Source organism: Anopheles merus, chromosome 3R (genome assembly GCF_017562075.2).
Source record: "Anopheles merus strain MAF chromosome 3R, AmerM5.1, whole genome shotgun sequence".
NCBI classification, from domain to species: domain Eukaryota; kingdom Metazoa; phylum Arthropoda; class Insecta; order Diptera; family Culicidae; genus Anopheles; species Anopheles merus.
The window spans coordinates 43,050,419-43,067,036 of record NC_054084.1 but is presented as its reverse complement, the minus strand read 5'-3'; the positions used below and the strand labels follow the sequence as shown (position 1 = coordinate 43,067,036).

The following is a 16,618-nucleotide window of genomic DNA, read 5'->3' as shown; positions in this document are numbered from 1 at the left end:
CGTTAGACAATCAAGCTACAAGCAAACTCAACGCTGTACTTCATCTAATATTCCATACAATGCCATCATTTGACACCTCGTGCAGTGAAGGTGTTGAAAGGCAAATAAAAACACCGACACCTCTCGCACAACACAACACAACACAACACACGGTATCATCTATCGCTCAAGTGCATATATGCTTCACCATCGAGAGACCCGGGAGCAACAGTCAGCCCATAGGGGAATAAGATGGCTCAGGTTTTTCGCCACCACTATCAGTTCCATTTGTGCAAAGCAGTCCTAATAAAAGGAAGCGAACAAACGAACCGAATGCGACTTGACAGTGTTCCCGTTCTTATCGCCCACCGGCAAGGATGCGATGCGGTGACTGTTGCCAGGTGAGTAGAAAGTCTCCCAAGCCCAAAGATGCTGCTTATATTCATGCACACAGTATGATGCTGCCTGTTTGGTTCGATAAGCTTGATGTTGCGTGCATCGTAGACTGCGGTGCCGATGCAGATGTATAGTTATTTCTGCTTCTGTTTTTTTTATGCGGAAAGAGCTTTAGGATGTGGCTTTGTGAAAAAAAACGGTGACAACAGCTATATGTAGGGCATACCCTGCTGCACTGGAGCATCGTCGAGATCGTGACAATGCATTCCAATGAGCCGACAAATCATAATAAGTGTTGTCGGCTTGGTTTGCGGTTAGTGCACCATTTATGCAGTTGCCTCTTTATTGGAAGGCGATTTTCTGAGAGCGAACAACGACAAAAGGTATAAACACACAAAATGTCATGTATCTTAAAATATCCTAAAATTTTTAATATTATGAACCAATTTTAGGAGCTAATTGTGAAATATTAACTAATTTTGTAGAAAATCAACATTCAAATTCTATTTTGCGTTTAATATAGAGGCTTAGACGTTTGCGTGCCCATTTTCGTCCATTTTATCTCATTGTGCGCTTCCGTTTCCCTTCTTTTTTTGGAGTACGTTGCACTTTAGCACACGACTGGTGTTGCCACCTTGTTTTGCGAAAAAGTAGGGTACAATATCAGCGATAGCGGACGATAGCGTACCGGAAGCTGTCCCAGGTTTTGTTTTCCTTTGGCACACATATCGTAGCTGCAACGAGTAACATAACACACATACACACACACACACACCCAAAGTATCGCGAGCATCGGTGGCAAACCGGAAATCGAGTGTCTCGTGTGTACTCTTTTTTTAACGGCCCAACACATCCGTGTGCAAAAAGGATCTCCCCGACCTTTTGTTCGGGATTTCCCTCGAGAAGCATGTATACACTTGGGCGGTTGGTTTGCAGCGGTATATATCACACCCAGCCAGCCAGCCAGCCGGGTGAACGACACAAAAGTAGGCCAAAAACGGCCGCTTTTCGATCCCAAAACACCTTCTACCGGTGTACGGAGATGCAGATTGGTAGCAGTTTTGCGCCGTTAGGATTAATGGGAGGGTTTCTCCTTTTGTTGCTGATGAGGAACCGGTGCCAGATAGTAAGTGTGGCAAGTGTGTATCGTGGTGTCTCGGCGGAGAGAAAGAAGAATATGCTTTTGGTTGGAAAATGTTGTCATCGAAGCCTATGCCAGTATGCCGCACAGGGACCGGCGCTTGGTGCTTCGTGAAGGTATGCAAATGAATTATGCGAAGTCAGCAGTAACGATTGGTTGGTTGGATAAAGGATTTGCAGCAACATTGTTGCAGCATCCGTCTAGGGGAAAAGGGTAAGATAGGCACTATAGAACACAACAGCACAGCTCAATAAGCTTGGCTGTGTTTGGGGGAGATGTCTGGTCCTTTGCACCAGACATTTCTGACATTTTCGCTCTTCAAGGAATTAAAAATGCTTTCTTTTAATATGGCAATGATGATAACGCGAACTGATGCTTAGTTGAACTAAATCATCCTCAAATGCTAAAAAAGCACGCTATTCTCTTCGTTACATCCTCGTACATCTTGGATCCCCTTCTGTGTTGAAACTAGATCTTACCATATGTCATTTCAACCTGCCTCAAACGCACGAGCGCATCTCCATGTCCACTTAAATATTTATGTATGCCATTTCGTTTGCCGAAACCTTTGTCAAACGGCGAAGCAGATGGACGCTGGAACTCAGTTAACCCTCAAAACCCGCGCATCCTACTAGCGCGTGTCCGTGTCTACCAGCGACATGGAACGAAGGTCACATAACCTCCCCCCCCCCCTCCCTGATGCGGTAACGCACTCTCGACGTGGAGCAGAAGAAAATTTATACCCCACAATACAATGTCCTGTTTGAAGTGGATACAATTAAGTAAATGGTGCCGAGAGATGGTGGCCCCAAATCGGCGTGATGCTTCTCGCTATTGGACAGTTGACCGATTCGGGGTTGGACATTTCTTGGACAGTTCTTAGAAGCGGGGAAACGAAATGACCCAAAGCGAAAGCGCCTGAAAATATGCAATAACTCTAAAGGGCAATAAAAGATACAAAAGGTCATAATCAGAGGCTCTCGATCGAGCGAGAAGATACGCATGTGTCTCGTTTAACTTGCCGGTGTATTCATTTTTATTTGTTTTTTTTTTTTTGCTCGGACAGCCCCCATATCTTCCAATTCCAATCCAATTTGTGACCGCGTCCGTTACCGGCCACATAAACACACACACATTCACACTCACACTCACACACACAACCGACCGACGATTAGGCATTCTTCTCTGGTGCGGAACATAAATTTACGCCAACTTGCCAATAAAGCATACACTGCCAACTTGGGCCAAAAAGTTGTCGAACTGGGCGTCAGGGAGGGAGGAGAGGTGCAGGTGGGTAGATAGGGCCATAAGAGGAAGCTTCGGCTGGTTGTTGCTGCGTACTTTGGATACCCTGTCTCCAATCCCCTTGAAGGTAGATGAAACGAGGCGTCATATTTCACATCCCGTCGTTTTATAAATAGAGATGAAAAGTGTGTGATAACGGGGCGCCGCGTGAGGTACACAAACACGTACGGGTGGAAATGGATCCTTGGCACGAACGCATCACGAGCACGGTTTTGATGATGGTGCGCGTGTTTATAGTGCTCCGGCACAAAGTAGTTTGGTGGTCGCATCTTCCCGCAAGTCCTGGTCGGTTCAGTTCCCCCCCCCCCGCTCCATAAACACTCTATCTATCTCGCTGTGTGTGGTGGTGGTCGGTCATTTTCGGTTGTGCTTGTTAAAAACGACATATGAGAGCATGGAAAATAGACCCCCAGGGATATGGAGTAAGCGAGGGTTGTCAGGGGCGTTTTTTTGTGCTGTAACCGTTTTTCTTACGAAACCATAGGATACTTTTCATAATTGAAATTGCCAGCTTTTGATGAACGGCACGTGCCACGGTGGCTTTCATTTTTTGGAAGGTTGTGCTGGGGCAAAGCTTTCTCGGGAGCTTTTCCCGGTTCCAGTGGGCGGAATGATTGATATGGGGGATGAACGGAAGCGGTGGAAGAAAACACACATGAAATGTGTTAAGTAGAAGAATCCTTTGTCAGTTTGTTATTAGATCAAATAATTGGTAAAATGATGCATTTTTCTTGTGAAATAAGAAGTTTAAAATTCAATAAATATTAAAGGAACATTACGAAGGATTGTTATATGCCCCGAGATAATGGAAATGTGGGAACACAGCGAGGGGAGAGTGTTTACATGCGCTTAGGATAACAGTAACCCTCATTTCCATTCCACATCTGGGGGAAACTTTCATCACAATCCTTATGACGGTTATCGCTCTTATGATTATTTTATCGCTGGAAAAAGGTGTATCTTTTGCCTTTTTTTTTTGTACGTTGTGCTAGGGGAAATGCGGAAAATATTCGTACCCTATTTTTGTGTACCGCACTCCATCTTTGTGGCTTATTCTTGAGGGAGGAAAATGATTCAAACCTTCAACATAAGGATGCAGGGGATGAGAATTTTAAATTGTTACAGGCGGATGTACAATGTTCGTTTCTGATTTGCACATATATACTCTCCCGTCATTTAAATGTCTAATTTGACAACATATTTAAAAGCATGTTTTTTCCCAGTAAGTGACACTTCATTTAACTTCATTTTGCTTTTAAAAATATCAAACGGAACAGATTTCAGAGATTTAGCAAGCTACCCAAATTGAGCACAATCTAGGAAGGAGTGGACGAACATGTAGATAACGATCAAAACAACAAACAAAGCTATAAAGTTAATCAGACAACATTACTTGAATATACAATGGAATGCCGAGGAATCCGCCGAGGCCAGAGAGAAGGAGAAAAGAAACAGTTAAATTCACGATAATTGTGATCCAAAGCAGGGGTTCACCCCATGTCCCATTCGTTTCAAGGGTTGTGAAAATCCGACACGCAACACCGTAAAACGCAACAGTGTGTGCTAGTAGCTAGCCTTCTCGCGCATGCACGTACAAAAAACGTGTTCCATGTTCCCATAATCCTTTTCCCTGCAACGATACTACCAAAGGACCTTTCTACTATCAACGCGAGGGAAAGGGGGACACAGGCGGATCGCTATTAAAACGAGGCTAGCATGTAGATTATCGAAATCGGTTCAGTTAACACGCCTCATTAAGTGATGGCGGCGGAAAACCCGGGACGGTTGGATATAAATTTCCTCAACCCAGGAAATGCTTTACCTTTGTTTGTTTGTTTGTTTACGAATGCTAAAAAAATCTACTAATCGCTGCTAATAACAAGGCCATGCGGACACAAGGGCCCTACCACCTACCTTCGAGCTGATGGCGGTGGAGCATTTCGGCGTGGTGATGAGCGGATCGCCAAAGCTGGCCGGATCGTCCAGATTCACCTCCCAGGCGATGCTGTGCCGTTTCGACGGTGTTACCGGTGCGGAAAGGGACGGAGGCGGAGGTACGGTCGGTGGTCCGGGTGGTGGTGGAAGGGAGGATTCTTCTAGTGAATCGTCGGAGAAACGCTCATCGTCGCTGTCACCACCCGGCCGTCCGGCCGTTCTTGACGGTAGCATGACACCACCCGCCGATGAGGGAAGGCGATGACTGCGTGCTGCATGGTGCGAAGCACTGACCGTAGACGACACCGGTGGTGGTGGTGCTGCTGCTGCGGCCACATTTTGGTGAAATATTCGGCTCAACAGTGAGTTGACGGGGGTGCCACCCTGGAGCGGTTGCAGGTGTCCGTGTGTGGGCGACAGGGACGATTCGTTGTACTCGGACTCGTTGTTCTCGGGCGAGGAGTTTTCCTGCGACGAAGGCGTGGAGTTGTCCGACGCCGGAAACCGATGGCGTTCCATCGAACCGGACAGGGTGCGGGGAGGCATGCGGCGGGTTGGTGACGCTCGGCCGGGGTAGATCGTCACGGGGTGTTCGTTGAGGATCGGTTCTGCAATGGAAGATGGTTCAAAAAGGGAGAAATGAGGGGCCAATTCCTCCAATATTTATTAATCAACCAAGAGATGAACTGGGTGGCCACTGGGATCAGGCTTTAAACAAAAAAATGATATAAATTGTTCCATAGAATTCAGATAATGATAAAATTGACCTCCTTTGAACAACTGAACAGGAACCTCAATATCCTTCTCAGAATATGTCAGGCACTTCTTTGAAATAGCATTTCTTTTCCGGCCAACTTCCGGTGGGATGTTTGAATGTTGTGAGAAGCCACCAACACCTCCACAGCCGTCTGTAAGTTCTTTAGCAGCACATTAATCATGCTTACCCTTATCATTCTAAAGCCCCCTTGCAAACTGTGAACCTACCTACACTACCAGCACTCCACCAGAAAGCCCCGACTAGAAAAGCCTTCTTTGGCGGGGTGTCAAATATCGCTTCGAGAGTTAACAGACGCTCGTTTTGCGTGTGTATTTCTACACACGTAAATAAATGCGCCTTTGATTTTGTCCCTATCCAATCATGATCACGCTTGATCATAAAACTTTATTAGCAGTTACTAAATCAGCATAGACGCTGTTCCCAGACATTTCGTGTTAACAATGGTGGATGGTTGGTGGATGGAAATCGGAGGGTAGGTTGAGCACATAATCTCACATGCCACCAACCGAAAGGATTTACAATACAGCCTTGAAAAGGAGAGCCAATAAAAAGGGAATAGGAGTCTAAATGGGTAGGGTTAGAACAGTAAAACCTGCTAGCTAGCGGCTTAAAGGTCTCCGGCAATCATATAAATCAATGGCCAGCATGCCTTAAACAAGACGCCATAAATGCATTTCCGTCTGGAGGCGGTGTCAATCTGAACGTTTATTTCCGGCCCATGTTTATGGTCACCTGTGTCTTTTGCCAGGTGTTTACAACATGTTGCTAAACAGTGCAACGGGTGTGTTTTACAACTGCAAATACCTGCTCTCGTGCTTCGTGTTCGTTTTGGATTCTGTAGTGCCATAAATTGAACATTACAGTTAGTGCTTTGTATTAAATTTCTTCAATATTAAATCATATTATTTGGGGTTAGATTGATTTAATTGAATAATTTATTTTCGAAAACGAATTACTAAACTAAAAAGGGAAATAAAGAGCTACTCAATTTGCCTTTACAATCCCCGTACGAAGCGAAGGAAATAATGATTGGCGCTGTAATCATTGAAGTGAGCCAAGCAGTAACCAACCATTTGATTAATGTTTGTGTAGCCGGTGTAAATACACAAACACAAGCAGACACAAAACGATGAAAAGAAGTAATACAGATCAATCAGTGCTCCCAGCGCCACCCAACCAGTCGGCCAGCAATTGCGAATCAAATGGATGATTAAACGATGATTTCGCTCGCTTCATCTTATCGTCTGGGGGTTTCCCATTCCCGCGTAGTATCAATCGATAGAGGAAAGAAACAAAACAATCCACCGAGAGCCGCAGCATCAGGCGCCGAGGTACGAGGTATCAGTGCCGTGTCAGTGTCGTACCGATCGTTCCCGTGGCAAGTAGTGTGTTTTTATTTCATCACAGTTTCATCGCTATTCGTTTGCAATGGCTGGTGCAGGTAGCAGGGGTGGTCAATATTTTCTAGTCTGCTTGATTGGTGCACTCTTAATTGGAGTTACTCGTGGCAGCCCCTTACCCGAGCGGCAGGATGTGGAAGGAAGCATGGGTATGGTATTTCAGCAAGCTTACGTAGTCGTGAACCCGTATTGACGGTGTCTAACCGCCCAATAGATACCGATCGAGTGAGTAGTCTGGCCGCAACGACTCCTACAGAAGGTAGCACCAGTACCACCACCACCACCACCGAGTATCCGTACGCAGCGATAGCCAAGCTTTACGCTAAACCTCCCGACAAGGTAGGAACGATAGCGTACTCGTCCGGTGTGTACAAGTTCCGGATCGGACCCGAGGAGGATGAGCAGAAGCGTCTACTCGAGGAGTATCACTATCATTTCGAAAGGGTGGAAAAGAATCTGCCGCCGGTAAATATGAGTGTTTTATGTTAGATTGCACAAACAATTTTACACGAAACTTTTGCTTTTGCAGACGACGAAGCGATACAATTTTGCACCACCGAATAAATATTAGACTAATGTAACAGTGCCACCGAAAAAACGGAATTGAAATATATGTATATAAGGACGTGTTAAAATTTTTTGAAAAAAATATACGAAGATGAAAAATAGTATTGTGCACAACTCATACATTCACTGTTTTTATCTATTTCTTATGGATTTTCCGCAAATCGCGAAAAACGACTGTCCATATAATTGTGATAGGCGCTGTATTTTATTTGTATTATGTTTCAAATTCCGGAAAATCGAAGTAAATTATGATAGCTTTTGTAAAAAAAAGTGGTTAAACTGTTAAAATAACAAGAAAACAACGTGAAGATATATATGACAAATTCCTTGAAGGCCGTACGGGAACGATCATCAATTCGCATATAAGTTCTTCGGTTCTATGCTTCTACGACCACCAGAGAAAAGCAGCACTCATACCCCGTTGATTTTAAGACCGTTGTTCTGTCGGTCTAGGGGACTCCTACACTCAGAATTGGGTGTTAATAACATTAAATAAGTTAGAAGCTAAAAAAGTGTAGCGTGAGTGTGAATATGAAGAGAATAGATGAAATTTTGAAGCTGTCCAGAATTCGAATCATAACGCCCGTATTTTAAAACATGAGCTCAAAACTGTCCGGAAGAGAATGTATGCTTTAACCATCTCATGAAGAACAACATTTGGGTGCAAAAAATACTTAGTACCATTGAAGACACGAAACGAACCTAGCAGGTTCCCCATCTCTAATAAACGCCATATGTACAATTATAAACGTTAAAGGTTATCATCAATCAACTGTGGTGAGTGTGCGAGTAAGCTGGGGTAGCGTGTGCTCGGTCAAAGCGGGACGATTTTATTTTACTAATTTTAGAAAATAGTACTAATTGTAATTGCAAAAAAAAAAAAAATCTTCTTCCACTAACATATCCCCCATTTCGAGCTTAATTTCATCCCATATCTAACGCTGTTCTCACTACTAAGCGTAGAATAATTACGACAACAACTCACACACCATTAGCGTCAGCCAGCTGCGTGCCTGTAGGCTATCTCATTAATCTTTGCTCTTTATACGATGCCTGGTCTGGCACACACACACACACACACACGGGCCCGCCACAGTACACAACCACAAGCTTCTGCTAGTAGTTTCTGTTCGATTATTTGTTTCTGCTCCTGTGCTCTGTTTTCCTTTTCCCCATCCTGCTCTTATTTACTTCATTTCGCACATTTTCCCCCGGTGCACATAATTTCATCCCTCCGTGAAAGTGCACCGTAGAGAGTTGAGGCAAATGTCAATTCGCCTGCTGTGTGTACGTGGTACGTGGGGTTGGCGCCACGAAACGCGATGGAACTCTGCAATGCAACTAAATCCTCAGGCTCGGTGCAAAAGCTTCGTGTGAAGTGAAACCAAATAAAAATATGCTTGCTGTTTTCGCTCATTCCGAGCATTTTTCTTGTGCGATTTTTTTTACAATTTTTGCTCGAGCGCAATGTTTTCTCTCATTGCATCCCAAGGGGGTAAAATAGGATGGTTGTGGTGATGGGGGATGATCTACGGAAGAACGGCTTAATCGCAAAGAGCACACAAAACGAAGGAAAAAAAACGCTCGTGCACAAAGTCCGTTAAAAGGACACGGTAACGCCACCAGCAGTGCATGGTGGTGCACCGGTGCAAGGTGGTGGGTGTTACTGATATGAAAATTTAATTTTCCCCCACAAACGCTATTAAGTTGTGGAAAGCGTTGCAGTGTACTGCCCCAGGGTTTCATGGGATTTTACCCGATGTGGTTGTTAACTGAAGTAGCCATAATTGGGCTAATTATGGTGCAAACGTTACGGGAAAACCGGATTCATTTCATTCTGTTTCGCATGGTTTTGGAAAACGTGTTTAATGTAAAAAAAGGGTTTAGCTAACGTTCAACCAAACATTTCAATTCAATAAATGATTAAAATTAAACAGCGCCGTACTTTCGACACAAATAGCGACACAAAGATGAATTAAACTCAGAGGGGAGAGATTGTATGCAAATATAAGCGATAAGGAAGCATGCAACAAGGCAACGTACCGGGCAGTCGGGCCATCCCCCGCAGTACCGCATCGTGCACTGCGCTGATACCGATGCCGAGCTTGTTTCGGCCACCGTCCAGACTTCCGCCGGCGGTATCATTTGATCCGGTCAAATCCTGCAGCTTGGGTGGACTCGAACATGGAAGACTTGCGTATCGCTGGGGCATCGCATTCGGTGGACGCGTCTTTGGCTGTGGATGAAAGGGAGTAACAGAGGGAAAGCTATTATAGCTGCCGGCACTGTATGCGGAACATGATTAGACCAGACGGGAGGAGCGGGAGTAGGAGTGGAGGAATGGAACTAAATTCTATTATGTGGAAGAAATTTATGGAGCACAAAATTAGCTGTGCGATTATTTAACCCTACAAGATAAGAAATAGGACGAGATTGAAGATGAAAGAATGCTTGAATTGCTGTTAAATCGTTTGATTATGTTATAAGAAGAAATGATTTTGCTAATAAGTTTGAAGGGTAAAGATAAAATTACAAAAATATTTAAAATACTTCAAAAACATTAAAACATCAACAAACATATATTTAAAAAAGCTTAGGCAAAAGTAAACATTTTCGCTTGGCCGTGCTTGCTTAGCGCCTGAAAGTATGCAATATTATTTGTATCAATTTAATTGTTATAAATTTGGTAAAATAATTTAATATTTTTAACACAAATTTTATAACACAAACATTTAAAAACACCAATAAAAAATCCATTAAAAATAATAGAAGTGCCGAATGGGCGTAATTGTTAAGCCCACTACACACTATCTTCATCCATGGAAAAATATTTACTTCTATCAACTAATTTATTTAATAATTGTAGAGAACATTAAACTTAATTAGCATTACTTTGAAACTTCTCTTAATAAAGTCATTACGTTATACGAATCAACAACATGCTCGTCATTAATTCTAGCCCCGTATGAATTTAGCTCCCCTTTAGGTATTGCTTAGGTACTTAGGTCAAGTGCATTTATGGCTAAAGTAGGCTAGGACCATCTTGGACTGCTACGCCAAATAAGAAGAAGCTATGGTAAACATTATATGCGTCAAGAAACGAACTTCACTTCTTTAATTAGGTGTGTTCCATTGCGTTCCATTCCCTTTTAAAGTACAGGTTCACGTTTTCATTGAGTTGAAATTTATAATACTGTTGAAGTATTGAAATAAAACGTGGTGCTTTTAAGCTTAATAACGTCATTCACCAAAGACCTTTCCTTTTCCGACTCTATGTTGGCGGAAGCTTTGCAAGTGGAAGTCAAAATGCAGGATTAAACCGATTATAGTTGTTTTGCCAAATAAGAAGCAAAAGAAACAATTGTTTTCAATAACAGTTTATTTTCAAAACATTTGTCAATATTTAGTAACCAATTGTCTGCAAAATGAATATAACACACATTGCATACATTTAGGCGATAAGTAAGAGTAGGCAAATACATTTTTTTCTGCAAATTATTGTTGTTGGAATAATTTCAAGGGGTTTTGTGGAGTTCATTTGTCTCATAACTGGTCTTGTAACATCAAGTATTCTTTTTAAGATAAATGCAACTGTGACCAGTCCTTAATGTATTCCGAAGAGCTTTATAGTTTCGTGCTTAAAAACGCCATTGATAACTAAAGTTTCAGCATTCGATTGAGATTATTTTGTGCGTTGCGAGATATAATCAAAAGATATTTGCAAATGTAAACGAATTTTATTTATCTTTTCCATTCCAAACAATAACCATCCAGTTGGAGTACAAATTGATATGAATTCAACAGAAAATTTCTCCTTTCTGTACTGCGATTCAATGTCCAATGGCTTGAGCGTATCTCTATTTACATTTCTCCGTTCGCTTAATGTAATCAAAAAAAGAGATTCAATGTGCTGGCTTAATCGCTGAAAATGAATCAATCTTCAAACGCTCAAAACTTGTGCCTTCGTAAATAGATTGAAAAGAAGTGATTTTAAAACATTTTCGCAATCGGTCGGATGGTTTGTGAATGGTGAATGGTATAAAAAGTTGAAAGCTGTCCGTTTGTCGATGAATTTCTGTAAACTATTCGTCGGAACATCGAACGAAAAAAGGGATAAGCATTTTGATGGAACTCATTTTGTCGTGCATAATACGATTGCGAGAAAAGTGGGTAAACAGGGAGATGATAAATAATGCTCCGAAATCTAGGTAACGATATTGATGAAGGAATGGAGCCAGACATTTCCCTTACATTTGTATGAATACCACAGACAGAGATGCCAGACAGAGACAGTTCCTTATTACTCGATAATAGGGTTGATATCCATCTCTAAATCGGGGGTGGATCGTTCCATCTCCACGCACCCCGGCCTCATCCGCCACGTGGCACATATATAAAAGCGCATCAGATTTTTCGTTCCATTTATTAGCACGCTAGAACGGCGAGAGCAAACAACACCGTGGTCGCCCATATTCCGTCGCTCATCTTATCAACGGCAAAGCTAAGCGAATGTTTATTGAAAGAATTTTGGCTGTGGCATAAAATGTTGCTAACTACCATTTGTTTCATCCGTTTCATTTGACGTGCGCCCGGTGCTCGTTTGTTTTACGCGGTGGAAGCGAAGGCAGTGAAATTTATTTAACATTTGGTGTCCCCCCGTTGTCAAAGCATCTTTCGGGCGTTTTTTTTTCTTCGCCTCGTTGCGCTATTCCGATTACGGGCCACAGATTGCTGTCCTCAACGTGCATACATAGAGAGAGCGTGTGTGTATTGCTGGCGACGGTGGCCAGCCGAAAAACCGGGCAGGATTTCGTTGGTAGAAATTACATTTTTATGTGATTTATGCTTCCGTCTGCATCGTTTCCTTGGCGGCGCGCTTCCTTGTTGTGCGGTGGGGTAAGCATACAAGCGTGCACACACCACCCTCCGTTAGAGCTCCGTCACATGGTCGAAAAAAGGGACCATATCTTCCGGAAGTCCAACCATGTTCGGTGGGGACAGGGGATGCGAAAAAGAAAAAGAAGACGAAAGAAAAAGACGCCACAGACATTCCCTTCGGAATCTGTGAATGTTTTTCCTTTTTGGCTGTTATTTTTCGCAAAGGGAGCGAATAGACGAAAACTACCTCCCTCTCACATTTCATTCCATTGTATGGAAGATATGGGAGGAAGAGAGTTACATCTCGTTTATGTTTTGCGAGAGCATATCAAACGATTCACTAAACAGCAACCGTAACGGGAAGAAGGTTTTGTTGAAGGTACTTAAGCTAAACTATCTTTTTCTTAGCAAGCAGACGTGAGCGCAATGGGTCTAAGGAAGCAAAAAGACGCTGCTCTGGTGCGGAATGTTTCGTATGGTAAAGTGGTTTTGCTGTGCAAGCATAGCAAAATTGGGCAGGCACCATTTTAAATTTACTCAAATTTATTAGAGTCCTTTACAGACGGATAATGTTTGTCGCACGTTGGAAGGCGTGACTGTCGAGCTCTGGAAATGCTGATGCCGAATCGTTTCTTGTAAGCAAATTGGTTAAAGTTAATATAGTTTATGTCTGTCTGGAAGACGCCGATGAGATGTAATATTTATGATAGTATAAGCAATTTGAATCGTCAATTTTCTTACTAATATTTTGTATGACAAAGCGAGAGGGACACACCTGTTTTGCAGTGAATTAAAATTATAATGGAAAGCAAAAAATACATACATAATTACTATTCAACATCCAACTTCGAACACTATGCCTGAAAACAGCTACACTTCCCTCAATGCGTCACTCTTAGTGTCATAAAATGTTGCTATTCCATACCCTACCCGACCATACCGACAAACAACGAGCGTAATTTCGGTCGCCATCCATCTGGTACGAATGGAAATAAAGTACGCTTTAGCTGGCACACAACAAAAAAAAGATAATTTATTCAGGACCACATGCAACATAGATATGCTATTTGCGAACGAATCAGGCAAAAGTCATGTGCCCTTTACCCCATCGCTATGGGGTAGGTCAATAGTCGATCGGACCTTTAGGAAACCAACAAGCCCTACACAGTATTTCGTCCGTGCAGTGGTCATACCAAGACTGAAGCTTTCATCGTCGGGCAAACGGAGGAAGACGACGTGTTCGAGAGGCTCAAAAAGAATATCAATAATTCATCGCACTTGTGGGGTAAAGCAACCGGGCTTCTCCATTTGCGGGCTCGTTTCGGTGAAGGGAACGACGGGAAAGGATTAAACGAGGTCCGTGTGCGTTGGAAGCCAAAAAGAAAAGCACAGTGCGTTTTGCTGTGTTCGTGTTAAGTTCACCCAATAGGGGGAAGTGAGCTGAATCGAGAAAAAAGTGACTCCACATCAATCTAACCAACATTTGGCCCTGCTCTGGTATTGATGTGGCGTGTCCGTTGCATTTCATATCTACCAATGGAAACGCTCTTATCCTTGCCATTTTAATATTATTCTCACCGTACCAAGCCATCCATCTCGCTGGCGGCTTTAGCTAAGCAAGAAAGGGTGAAAGTGAAGCTGTGGGGCAAATATGTGTTTGCAAATAAATATGGTCCCCATACCCTCAAAATAGTACTTTCCCTCCATGAGAGAGAGAGAGAGAGAGAGAGAGCGAGCGAGAGAGAGAGAGAGAGAGCGAGCGAGAGAGAGAGAGAGAGAGAGAGAGAGAGAGAAAGCGCGCGCGCTGGGGGAAATGAGCGAATTTGTACGCAAGTGTGTTGGTTCTTAGAGGTGGCATGGTCGGAGGGTTAGCTGATTGAAAGTGACAGAAGGTCACACTTCCGGTCGTCTGTTGGTTGCAAAACACCGTGACCGGTCGGAGGCGAGATGATCCATTTTCGAAGGACGATGAAGTTGGCAAAAGGCTCACGCGTGAAAGGCTGGTATAGGATAAGCTGCCAAGGATCTGCACAGCAGTAGTGGGATTGGTTAGGGCTTTGAAAATATAAAAAAAGGAAAGGCATTAAGGTGTGAGCTGATATCACCACCGGAAACATTGACACGCGATAGGATAAGGATCACGAGAGGGTAACGAGAAAGGATTTTTTTGTTCGTCGCTTTATCAGAAAGCTCCACAAAAAAAGCGCGATGAATATTTTAAATATTGTTCAGCTTAATTCATAAACGATTCAACAATTCATCACATGGGCAATTAACACTTGGCTACTCATGCAGTGGAGGGTTTAGGTGATATTTTTGGAATTGTTGGAGCTTATTTTTAGAGGAAACGTGTGAAAGGAAGCTAACATTAAGTACGATATGTAAAAAATAAACATGCTTTGGAATATCGAAATAGAAGCAAGATTGAAGGTGTCATGTAAAGGTTTTATAAATGTGGAGTAAAAGTTGAATATTAATTTAATTGTTTATTTGTAATTAAGGAGAGATTGATCTTAATCTGCACTAACGTGTACGTTAAACAAGTCTACAACAATTAGATTTTGCATTTTGCTAAACCGAACTACGCACGGCAGTTTTTAGACGTGGTATAAGCCTTTTCCGGCATCTACAACATTTTGGCACTATTAGACATAGACTTTAGGCTCCAAAGGAAGCTGAAGGAATGAAGGCCGAGGGACAAGTGGTTACATTGTTGCGTAAGCTTGGCCGGGAAGTCTATGCAAACGGTCAACCAGTGTATTTAACATATTTTTAACTTATGATAACAATGCTAAACAAAGGATTTAAAATGAAAATGAACAAACGTCTTGCCACATAGCATGCTCGCACCAGAGACAAACGAGTCGACTTCCCTATTTACAACTTACCAGTGTTGTTTGTGTAGGACTTTTCGTGATGATGGTTTCGTCGTGTGAGGACGGTTTGTTGTCGCCGGAAGTGTCACTGTCGCCGATGCTGATCGCGTCCGAGGTGCGAATCGATTGATTTCTGCTGCGCCACTCCGTTGGACCATTTTCTGCCACCGGTCGCCGTTTGGGCGATGTGTTTGGAGAGATTCTGCAAAAAAATAAATAAAAAAAGGACATAGACGGGTGAAAAAGTGGCAACGAGAATGGTGGCCATGAGAGAGTCTGCGAGCGCACGCAGACAGTCGGTAATCGAATTTTCGGAAGTTGCTCCGGCGTGATGAAAGAAGTGGTTTCGTCAGCAGCAACCCGGAAGCGGTAGCGCAGTTGCAAGCAGCAAGATGCATGCTGTTGTACCGTGCGCACACACATACAGACTTTCCCAGTCAGACGAGAGCCACATAATAACTCACAGACTTCACAGACAATCACGGACGGGGAACAGATAAAGCGAACGCGCCGCCGTCACCCAAGAGCCAGATAAATCAGAACGTCTCGATCTCAAGCTGCCCTTCGTGAAGGCATCCGGGTGAGTGTGCAGCTACTCCACAAACGGTTTGTTTGGATCGGTGTGTGTGTTTGCAAATATGCAATTCCTTTCCGTGTTCTTGCATCTTCCACCTCTTTCTTTCTCTCACACACAAACACAAGCAGACCAGCGTAGAATAAAGGATCGTGAGAAAAAGTTTTTCCCTTTCAAAAGGTTGTGCATTTTCTTTGTCGTCTGGTCGATGTCGGCCGGCGCAAAAATACGCGAAAGCGAAACCGGCGACATATCGGGGTGTTATACACATGAAGAGAGCGGGATACTCGCGGTCACAGACCCGACCCGTACACCGGCTGCAGCGTCTGGAAAAGAAGGCGTGCAGACACGTGGCGCGACATTGCACTTTTCCGACCTTCGGCATAACATGGAGCCGCGCGAGGAGAATGCACACAGCGAGATAAATCGTTCCGCTGTGTTGCATTGGTTTTCGATGTCTATGTGAGTGTTTGCGTCTAGCATCACATTTTTCTTTACCGCTATATCGGTCTCGCGAGGGCTTTTTTGTGTTTGTGCTGGAACGGAGCCCATGGAGCTTAAGCACGACTCCGGAGTACAGTCGGTTTTCTTTCTGAATTTTGCTCCAATGATTAAAAGGCTTCGATAAAGGTAGATGGCGGTATAGTTGGTGTGTTTGTGGAGTAGGAAAGAGTAAAACAAGAATGGGAATATAAAACGAAGTTGAAGACTGCTTGACACTTTATTATGGTGAGCATTAAAGAACCCATGGAGGCCAAGGGGAACAATAAACGGTGGTACGTGATTTAT

General features: G+C 43.3%; 2 protein-coding genes across 6 annotated transcripts in view; one reads left to right on the top strand and one right to left on the bottom strand.

Moving 5' to 3' along the window:
- Nucleotides 1-16,618, bottom strand: part of LOC121595235 (mucin-5AC) — a 162,598-nt gene that overhangs the window by 36,490 nt on the left and 109,490 nt on the right. For all 5 annotated transcript variants that reach the window (XM_041919023.1, XM_041919024.1, XM_041919021.1 and 2 more), the window contains 3 exons: nucleotides 15,268-15,457; nucleotides 9,545-9,737; nucleotides 4,736-5,364 (listed from right to left, as the gene is read on the bottom strand). In XM_041919023.1, coding sequence (XP_041774957.1) covers nucleotides 4,736-5,364; nucleotides 9,545-9,737; nucleotides 15,268-15,457 — 1,012 coding nt within the window. The remainder of the gene's footprint in view (nucleotides 1-4,735; nucleotides 5,365-9,544; nucleotides 9,738-15,267; nucleotides 15,458-16,618) is intronic.
- Nucleotides 6,854-7,621, top strand: LOC121595236. Its single transcript, XM_041919027.1, has 3 exons — nucleotides 6,854-7,083; nucleotides 7,149-7,399; nucleotides 7,464-7,621. The coding sequence occupies exons 1-3, from the start codon at nucleotides 6,963-6,965 to the stop codon at nucleotides 7,503-7,505; spliced, it is 414 nt and encodes a 137-aa protein (XP_041774961.1). The 5' UTR covers nucleotides 6,854-6,962; the 3' UTR covers nucleotides 7,506-7,621.